The 9,968-nt window shown below is 42.5% G+C and overlaps 1 protein-coding gene across 3 annotated transcripts in view; it reads left to right on the forward strand.

Moving 5' to 3' along the window:
• Window positions 1-9,968, forward strand: part of FANCA (FA complementation group A) — a 114,954-nt gene that overhangs the window by 103,894 nt on the left and 1,092 nt on the right. For all 3 annotated transcript variants that reach the window (XM_069085513.1, XM_069085511.1, XM_069085514.1), the window contains 9 exons: window positions 1,349-1,408; window positions 2,191-2,295; window positions 4,389-4,501; window positions 6,157-6,301; window positions 7,360-7,422; window positions 8,388-8,493; window positions 8,883-8,967; window positions 9,330-9,486; window positions 9,833-9,925. In XM_069085513.1, coding sequence (XP_068941614.1) covers window positions 1,349-1,408; window positions 2,191-2,295; window positions 4,389-4,501; window positions 6,157-6,301; window positions 7,360-7,422; window positions 8,388-8,493; window positions 8,883-8,967; window positions 9,330-9,486; window positions 9,833-9,925 — 927 coding nt within the window. The remainder of the gene's footprint in view (window positions 1-1,348; window positions 1,409-2,190; window positions 2,296-4,388; window positions 4,502-6,156; window positions 6,302-7,359; window positions 7,423-8,387; window positions 8,494-8,882; window positions 8,968-9,329; window positions 9,487-9,832; window positions 9,926-9,968) is intronic.

Below are 9,968 nucleotides of genomic sequence, written 5' to 3' on the forward strand. Positions count from 1 at the left end.
ACCTGAAGGTCCCAAAGAGGATGACCACTGAATGTGCTGCCATCTGTGATTTTGCATTGCCTTCCTCTGGATTTATACTATATCCAAGACTGTATCCCCAAGATAGTTAGGAGGAAAGAGTCTGTCTTGCCTTAATAATAATCAGGTGCCTTCTGTTAAAACCAGCAGTTCTGGTCAGTACAAAAATTGATGTTTATACAGATGACCCAGAGTCTCTGTGAGATCTATAAGTTCCTCCTCAGACTTCAAAGAATAGCTTAGTGACATGTTTAGTGAAGTTGTAGTGTTAAGTACACTGTAATGCAGCTTAGCTCTTTGGAGAATTGGAAATCCATAGATACTAAGACTCAGTTAAACCTTACAGTCAATGAACCCTAAAATCCTATTTCTTTACCATGCTGGAAAACAGAGGACATTTGTAATAAGCCATATATTAAGTAGATTTGTTTCTGTACCTTATTCCAGAGATTGTAGCACTTGATAAAGTCTTACTCAAGAATAAATTATCTTGACCATGCAGGATGCAGCAACCATTTTTATCATATAAAAAGAATTTTTCCTTATGTTGTTCTAAATTTCCAACTTTTAAAAACATGACATGGATGTTATATTTGAATGGTATGTGTCTCAACAGTGAGGGAAATAAAGAAATTGTCCTTATTTTTCTGAGTTTAAATGGAGCTTTAAAAGAATTGTAAACAAATGTTTTTTAAAGCTTTAGACTTCTTTTATTATCATCTGGACTTCAAAGTCCAAAATAGATAGAACTACTAAGAAGAGATGATATGAGAAAAAAAAAGAGGTAGGTCTTTACCAACAAGCATCCTCTTATCAACCTATTTGATTTAGAGCCTGTAGAGAGTCCTTCCCCAAAGCTGGAACAACATAAAAATCTCATGATCCAGACCTTTGTGTTGATTGTTGAGGTTGCTAGACCCATGTGGTAGTGTAGAGATGCTACTTCTCTGGATTTAAATAGCAGTTAACGGGATAGATCATCTGCTTCATAAAAGGGATACAGATAGTAGTACATGGAAGAAAAGAGTTGTCCTCATTTATGTGCAGAGTAAACTGTCTGAGGGCCAGGTGATGATCTAGCACTTACTTAGCCTTTGAAAATTATGATCATTAATTTATCAGAATTTTACTGTATTCTAGTCTTGCAAATTAGAGGACTGCCAGTCCTCACAAATTCTGTGTTTTCTTGTGTGACAAATCTCTAGTACTTAAGAAGAATTAAAATTACTACGTGACTTTCACCTTTCTGTGTTTCCTTCTCCCAACTTCTTTTGTTTACATTTCACTTGCTGGTGATTTGTTGTTGAATTGGCATTTTATTGTGTTGCAGAAAAACATCTCTCCTAGAGAATGTGCCCTGGCCCATGACATCACCATCCACTTCTTCAGGGTAATCTCTCTTTTTCCCAGAGTGTTCCTTTCAACTCCATTTTGACTAAGGCCTTACATTGTGTGGTTTTCTGGGCTAGGTAGTAGGAAGAGAGATGGAAAACAATACAACCTTCCCCTTCAAAGAGCTTACATTTTACCAGGTGGCAGAGACAAATAACAAATCATTTAGAATATGATGGAGTATATTGTAGTGTAGTATAAGAGACTTAAAAAGTAGTGTCTAAGTAGAAGGTCCAGGAAAGCCAAGTGAAGGAAGGCTTCTGGTAGGTCCAGATGGAAGGAAAGGCTGTTCTAACAACTACATGAGCTTACTCAGTACCAGGTGCTGTGCTGGGGGGGTAAGGTTACAGATAGGATAGATACCAGTGCAAACCAGATAATAGGTCCTGCCCTCAAGGGGTTTACCTGGCTTGTGCAGGCTGCTACACAGCCATGGGAGAGTGAACAGGCCAGTTTGAGTGGAGCAGAGAGTGTGCACTGGAGAGACCCCAAAGGGAAGATGCCCTTCTCTTTCTCCCTTGGAAAGCAGGCATGGAGATGAAGCCTCATCTCTGCCATGTGCACAGCTTCTTCATTAAGAGGACAGGATCAAGATATAGCTATTGTTTTGTGCATGTAAAAAGGGAGAAGGATGGAAAGGACTAAAGTCAACCCACAAGGAAGTTGCCTTATTAAGTGGACATCAGATTCTGATTTAGGGAAAAAAAGCTCTTTATTCTTAGTAGAAATAGAGAACTATAAAATAGTCACCAAGATGTAAAAATAACATCTCCTTTTCAGGGTCTACTGAGTGCCTGTCTGAGTTGCAAAGATCCAGCCAAAGAGGTTAATTTGATCCTGACTGCTTGTCAAACCCACTGTCCAATAATCCTATCCTCTGCAGTGGTAAGAAAATAACTTTTGAACAGTTTTTCTATCCTGGAAGTTTAATGCAAAGAAAAACTCTTCTTGTCTGTCTCTCCTCCTAGCCCCCTTATATAGATGTGTATTCACACGTACATTTTTTTTCAGCCAACATCTGAAACCCTAATTGAATTTATCAGAAACTTTTTTCCTTGGGTCTAAGCCAAAAGTATATGTCCTGTTCTTTTAAGGCCTGAGCAGGAAGTTCTTGTGGATGAGTAAGAGCTATTGCATCAGCAGGGCCTCATCAAACCTGCACCTATATTGAGGTGTCCCACTTCCCATTTCCCCAGGACTGTTGTGATCTTGCTCAAGGTGGCCTTTCCTCTTAGCACAAAAGTTGGCAAGAAACATCAGACCATTCACTCCAGCTACCATGCCATACCTAGGTAGCATAGTGGGATAGAGCACTGGACCTGTAGTCAGGAAGCCTTGAGTTCAGATCTCACTTACTGTCTGTGTGACCCTGGGCAAGTCACTTCACCCTGTTTGCCTCAGTTTCCTCATCTGTAAAATGAGCTGGAGAAGGAAATGGCAAACCACTCCAGTACCTTTGCCAACAAAAGCCCAAATGGGGTCACAGAGTCAGACGCAACTAAAACAACTTCTGAAGGTCTGTGCCCAACTTTCAGAAGCATCTCAAGGCTAAGCCCCTCTCCCTACAGCACAAGTAGGTGTACCTAGCACCCAGCTGCCCCCAAACATGCACCCACCCACCTACTCCAAACCAGCAGTAAAAGCCATATTCTCACTAAAACCTGTTAACAGTGTCAGAAAAGAGAATCTGAGTCTACTTTTTTATCCTCGGTGTCTTCTTTCCCTTGCTTCTCAGTCCAGTCTTATCAGTTCTTCAAGGACAATAGAAGGTAGGGGCTGGGGGCGGCCTGAGAAATCATCTAGAAGACATGGCTTGCTTTTGGTTACACATCAGTAAGTAGCAGGACTGGAATTTGAACCCAGATCCTCTGGCTCCAGATTCCTTGTTCTTCCATACCATTATGTACCCATTATTTCTTTTCATTTTCATAGCCATCACTTTCAGTAATAATAATAGCTCCCATTGATATGGCATTTACTGTATGCCAGGCACTGTACTAAGTGCTTTACAATAATTATTGAGTTGATCTTCACAATAACCCTGAGGTAGGTGCTATTATTACCCATTTTATAGAGGAAACTGAAGCAGACAGAAGATAAGTGACTTGCCCATGGTCACACAGCTAGTAAGTGTCTGAGGCCAGAGGACTCCCTCCAGGCCTGGTGCTCTGTGCAGTGTGGTAGACCCTGGCTGCCCCTTTGTCTCTGAAGGTGGCACTTTGAGTGAGCCAAGTGAGCTTGTAACTGGAATGGGACACGGAAGAAACTCCAGGAGATCGGCTTGAAAGGAAGTTCTCCCTCCTCGGGGCTCCTCCCCTTCCAGGTCTTCTCACCCATTTCATACATGACCCTGCTCACAAACTTAGTTTGGTTTCTTGTTACCTTCAGAAAAGTACAGACACCTTGGCTTGACATTTGAGGCTTTCTCTGCCTCCTGCTACCTTCTGTAACTTCCCCCAATTATTTCTGTAAGTAGACTACCCCAGACAAAGCAGTCTGATCATTCTCTGCCTCCTTCCCCCCCAGCATGCCATTGGCACACCTTTGCTCAATTTCTTTATTGAGCAATAGCCTCCCTTCCCTCTTTGCTTATCTATATCCTATCCTTTTTTCAAGATCCAACTTAAGTCCTCCCTTCAGGGAAGCCTTTTCTGTTTGTACCATATTTCATCAGTCATTCTCTCCTCTGAAGTCCTGGAACGCTAGTCTACATCATGCATCTGGCATTTATTGTATTGTCTTTTACATCATTGTACTCCAAAGTCTAGCACTGTGGGCATCGTAGGTTCTCACTAAATGATAAGACTGACACTTGCAGGCAGGTGCCCTACATTTCTGCTGTGGGGAGGAGGAGGAAGGCTTACAGGGCAGGACCTTTCTGTTAAAGTCTCTGATTTTTGCCCTGATGCAGACTGGCTCCAACCATTTGAATGCTTCCTCTTCCAGTTCACTGTGATGGTACCTTTTTGTCCCTCTAGTTATGGTGGCCAAGACTGGAGCCAGTGCTTCAGTGTCAGTGGAAGAGACACTTCAAGATTGCATTGCCCCAAGAGGTAGCCCGCATAGCCACGTACCAGCAGTCTGCCAGGATGTAAGTAGGAACAGCTGGAATAGAAGAAAGATAGAAGGGAGGGTCCCTTGTTGAAGCTTATTGTCTAGATGAGTGTTATCTGTATTCATGAGGGAAAAAACCAAGACTTGTGGCACAGTGGCTGAAGGGAACTTGATTAATGCCTGCGTTGTAATTCATTGGCTCATGTGAGGTCCTCCTGAATTGTACTGGGCTTGTGCTTCCCTAACTCTTCCTCTTTTTTTGATCTACCGGACTCTTCTTGGATTGCTTTAGGTTCACTTGATGATACCCTGATTTTTAGAGTAGGGAAGAATCAAGGTACTTTCACATATCTGACCCCACAAGATCATCTTTTAAATCACGGCTGTTGACAGAGATGACCATCAGTGGCAATAGATGGCACCTTCAGTGCACCACGTAAGCTCCTAGGTATAGCTAGTATAAGCAACCTCAGAAAGGCTGGAGCCTGGCGATTAAAGAGGCCTCAGAGATTAAAAGCCCCAGTGGTAGAGCTGGGCCCCATTCCACTAAATTCTGCTGCATCCACAAAGGGTAGTTCCAGAAAATGTCCAGCATCAAGATCCCATAGAACATTGCACTCATGTACAATCTATACTCCAGCTGCCCTTTCTAACTTTGAAGCGATTCCCCATTTGCCAAAGATCTGGAGGTACAGTTGTGTGACAAAGAAGTAGCTCGCTCGTGATGAGGGCAGCTTCCAGGAAAAATCATGAATCAGAGAGGGTCTGACGACGACATAAGACCATGTCAAATAATCTAATCTGCCCCATTTCATTTTATAGCTAAGGAAATACTTAGAACTGTGTAGTGTTTATAAAGTGCTTTCGTGTAATATTTCAGTTCTCACAACTCTTTGAGACAGGGCTGAGGGTATTTGTCCCCCTTTTCTAAGAGAGGCAGCTGATGTGACTTATCCCAAGTGGTGAAGCAAAGAGTCATCAGTCCAGGTCTCTGGACCTCTTATCAAAAGCGCTAAACACCCCCAGGTCTCCAGTTTGGTGGCAGAACAGGTCCCCTCATTAGAGCACCAGCTCTCTGGTTGGTCAGCAAGCAGAGTGGCCCCTTCCCTCCCCAGGTTCACTGTGCCCTTTGGCAGCCCTTTATTTTCTCAGGTACTTCATAACCATAGGGTGCAAGGCTCACTCTCTCCATGGAACCTCTGAAACCAAGGGAGAATATTATTCCTGTTTGTTCTAGTCCACAGGCATGTGGCTTGGGGATCAAGTCAGAGAGAAGCAGGCTTGTGTTAAGTCAATGGACCTCTCTGGGCCTTAGTTTCCTCCCCTGTAGAATGAGAGGATTGGCTGGATAATCCATAATTTCTGTAATTTCCTTTGACCTGTTAAAAGGGACCATACAACCTCAAAGGAATGAAGTTGGTAGATACTATTTCATATGCTAATGGGAAAATCTATCCTTGCTCTTGTCCTACCACAGTAGGTGTTAGTTCTTGTATTGTAGATCCTTGAAAGAGAAGAAACCTTCATTCTTAGGGGATGAAAAAAGGGCTGTATCACAGCTCACAAATGTTCATGAGAGCCTTTCTTTACTTGGATTAAAAATGTAAGGCTCTGCTGCCAAGTGGGTGAGAAGATTGCAGAGCTCCTGTTTCTCAAGGCTTCCATGATAATTTTCTCTGGAATCTTCCTCAGCTTCCTGTCTCCCGATGTGGTGCTTTCTTCCAGCCTGTGCACTACCTGGGTTTCTGCTGCTTCTCTGCATTTCGCAGTTCATCAACAAGCAGACCAGGAAATCACCAAAAAAGCCCTGAAGAAGTTGGATGGTGAAGGAGAGGAGGTGAGAAAGGAAGTTCTTTCTCTCTACTTTCTTTCCCTTTAGCTCTCCACTTGTAAACAGAATGCCTTCAACAGCCCAGGCTCCTAATGATTGCCTTATTATCCATTACCCAAGGAGTGTCCAGGTTTCACATAATTTTCCTCATAAGTCACACAAGTCATTGTAAGCTTACTGATGTCTGATGTTTCTTAATAACGCTTTCTGTTTTGTTTAGCAAGATCACTTCCATTGTTTCTATTGACTGAATGTCTTAGTTAATCAGTCATTGAAAGAAAAGCAAGTTGAAAACCTGGGTTCTAAGACTATGGAAGCAGCAGCAGCATGAAATAAAGGGAAGAGCTGAGGAGAAAAAAAGACTTAAAGTTTATAAAAGCAGCTCTCAGTTCTTTTTAGCGGGATAGGATATCATAGTAGATCCCAAAAAAGGACCGCAGAGGGGATGGCAGAGAATTTTAGGAAGCCCCTGACAATATCCTCACACCTGAAGTACCTGTGCCATCCTGGCAGGCAGTGGTCAGGCACTTGAGGCTCCCTCCCAAGTCCTCCTGTGCTGTTACTGCTGAAGCTCCCTGCTTCTCTGAGGCAATGCTGCCCATCTCCTTCCTTCCTCCACTGCTGCTGGGAGTGGGGAGAAGACAGGCTGTGGCTCTTCAGATGCCTGGAGGACTCCTGCTCTCCTTCTAGCCAAGTATCCCACCTCCAAAACTTTGCTTCCATAAGCACCAAGAATGATTTCTTTACATGATTGCCTCCCATTCCATGCAGCTCATAGAGGACCAGTGTATACAGCATTCCATCTAGAAACCTCATTTACAGCATGGTGATTTACTTTTGAAAGTCAGGTGAAGTGTGGTCCAAAGAACTTCTAAGTATTTCTGTGTAGAACTTACTTCTGGAGAATCCTCATCCTATTTAATTGAAAGTAGGTTCTGTGTACAGTTTTCCCCTGGGAAGGCATCCTAAAGTAAAGTTTGCATAGTACTTATGTAGAAAGATTTCATATTGAATAGTGATATTTGACCTTTTAATGTGACATATGTAAATGTTTTGATTTACAGCTGTTGGTCTCTCTTTTCTTCTTTTCCCTCATGGCTCTTCTCTCCTCATATATGGCACCAAATGTAAGTTAACTCTTCTCAGTCTGAACTTGTTCTGAAAAAATGGTATGTGAATATGGGAGGAGAGTCCAGCGGGCAGGGCAGCCTTCTTCCAGTGTGAGTCAGCATAGGAGTCCTGCTCTAGACAGGGCCAAGGGTAATCTTCAGGAGATGGGAAGACTAAAATCTTCTATTTCCCTTGAGTAAGGTCTCAGGGATAGTCTGGAAGGCTGGCTTAGACCTGATCCTTCGAGATGATGGCAGGAAGACTGTGCCTTCCCTTCTCTGACCTGGTATGCCAGGGTATATTGTCTAGGTCTTTGTCCCCTCCCTTACCCAGAAGGGGTCTGGACATCCACGTGGAGTCCTGTATAGCATCCTAGCCTTGGGACTCAAGCAGAAATGGAAAAGAGAATACAGAATAAATACCAGTTTGGTTATTCCAGTTGCCTTTGCCCTGCATGCCATGGGAACTACTCTAAACATGTTTCATCCAAGTGACGAATCTCAGCATTAAGCAGAGAACACAATTAACATTTTACAACGGCCTAGCACCTTGCATTTTTGGGGGGAATTTTTAATCCTTTGCATATTGCTAAGTGAGGCAGCATGGTAAGGAAATAAAACTCACAGGATTTGGAGTCAAGAGGACCTACGTCCAAATCCTGTCCCTGTGACTTAACCAGTGTGACCTTGGGCCAGTCACCTAACCTCGCTGGTCCTTTGTTACCTCCTCTGCAAAATGAGGTGGTTGAACTCGATGGCCCTTTCTGCTTTAAATCTGTGGTAACTTACCTCCCCAATATCCACAGAAGGCAGCATTTCATGACACCTACACTTCATATTATTTTGCAGATGAGGAAACTAAAGCAAGAAGTGACTGCTAAAGTCAGAAGTAGTGATAGAATAGGGGACAAAAATTCAGGACCACAACTTAACCACTCGTGTGAAGTTTACAGTGTTACTTTTTTTGTCAAAAAACAAAACAGGACGGAATGAATTCCCTGAAATCTTTAGATATCTGTGCAGAGGTCCTTGGATGTTTGGAGAAAAGAAAACTATCCTGGTTGGTTCTCTTTCAGTTAACAAAGAAGGGTGAGTGAAAAAGAAAAATATGTGTGACTTAACACTAAGACCTAACTAGTGATGAGATCTTGGCCCTCTAAATCCCTCTAGCCTATAACTTTGTCCTAATGGCTTTCATGATACAACCTGTAATGATATCTCATTCTCAAAGTCGCTGTCTCCCATCTTGCATTAACTTGCCCATGATCTTTTAGACTTAAGTTATCAAACGGTTTTGCTCTGCTTAACAAGAGTCTTTTAACTCCTAAGGCTTGACAAAGTTGCTAGATTAACAGAAAATAAACTCCCCCAAAGTAACCCATCCTCAAGGGAAATAATGTGTTTCCCATTATTATTGGCAACAAAAATATTCCATCCTCTAAGCATAAGCTAGCCTTTTCTTTCTCTTGGCATTACAGAAAATGCATCAAATGGAAAGTATCAAATTCTTCTGCATTTGGCCTCAGACCAGTACATCAGGTTGTTGCCTTTCGCCTTTTACAGGTAACAATTCAGAATGGAGCCTGGAGGGAGGAGGGAGGAGGTGCTGAGGACCTCTCCACCCTTAAAGTTTGGAACTGTAGTGCTGCCATGTTCTGTGGAAGGAGAACACAGTTCAGACCAGCTCTTACTTGTGAGGAAAAGTGACCTGCCAGCATCTCCATGATGCTCTACCAGTTATGATTTGATCACATTTTGACTTAAGTAGAGAATTTTACACAAGTGCTAGAAAAAGCACTTACCTGTAGCTTTGTTCTTAATAGGTAAATGACTTCATCTCTGCCCTTTACCTCCTCCCATTGTGATAACAGAGCATCTAGTCCATCTTTTATCTCTTACCCTACCCTCTGTCTTTTCCACATTAGCCTTGTTGCCTACTTTGATGAAGATCTCTTTAACAGAGAGCAAGCCTTTCTGTATGTTGCTGTTGACATGTACCTGAAGTTAGTCCAGCTTTTTGTAGCAGGAGAGACCAGTGTGATTTCAGCCAAAGCTCACTTAAATCAAGAGCATGGCAAACAGGTAAGTGAGGGCTGCTTATCAGGGTTCTGCTTCCCTCCCAATGGTGCTGTTCCTGTATCTATCTAGGACATTTTTCAAAACATCTGCTCCCAGATCAGATGTACAGAATTTTTAAATTGGTTTGTTATAACTAGTTAAATGATCCCTCTTGTCTAAGGAGTGTTATTTAGCAGTGACAAATTAGCTGGAAGGAAGAGTGCCTCTTAGCTAGATTTTAAATAAGAGACCTGAAATAACTTAAACATGTTTACACAAAATGAATTAGTTATAGCATCTTTCACTCAGTTTGTAAAATAAAACCTAAAACAAGTTCATAGCCTTCACTTCTGTCTGACACATCCCCTAGGTGGATCCTTTTGGACTGATAACAAAAGCTCGTCAGTTTCTGCTCCACTCAGTACCGCAGTGTCCAAAGAGAAGCTTTTCGTGCATAATGGAGGTAACATCAAGATTTTCACTTGTGGTTTTTATCCAAGTTTAAA

Source organism: Petaurus breviceps, unplaced genomic scaffold (genome assembly GCF_028583685.1).
Source record: "Petaurus breviceps papuanus isolate PSGF00001 unplaced genomic scaffold, PetGlider_PUasm1.0 176, whole genome shotgun sequence".
Classification (NCBI taxonomy): Eukaryota; Metazoa; Chordata; class Mammalia; order Diprotodontia; family Petauridae; genus Petaurus; species Petaurus breviceps.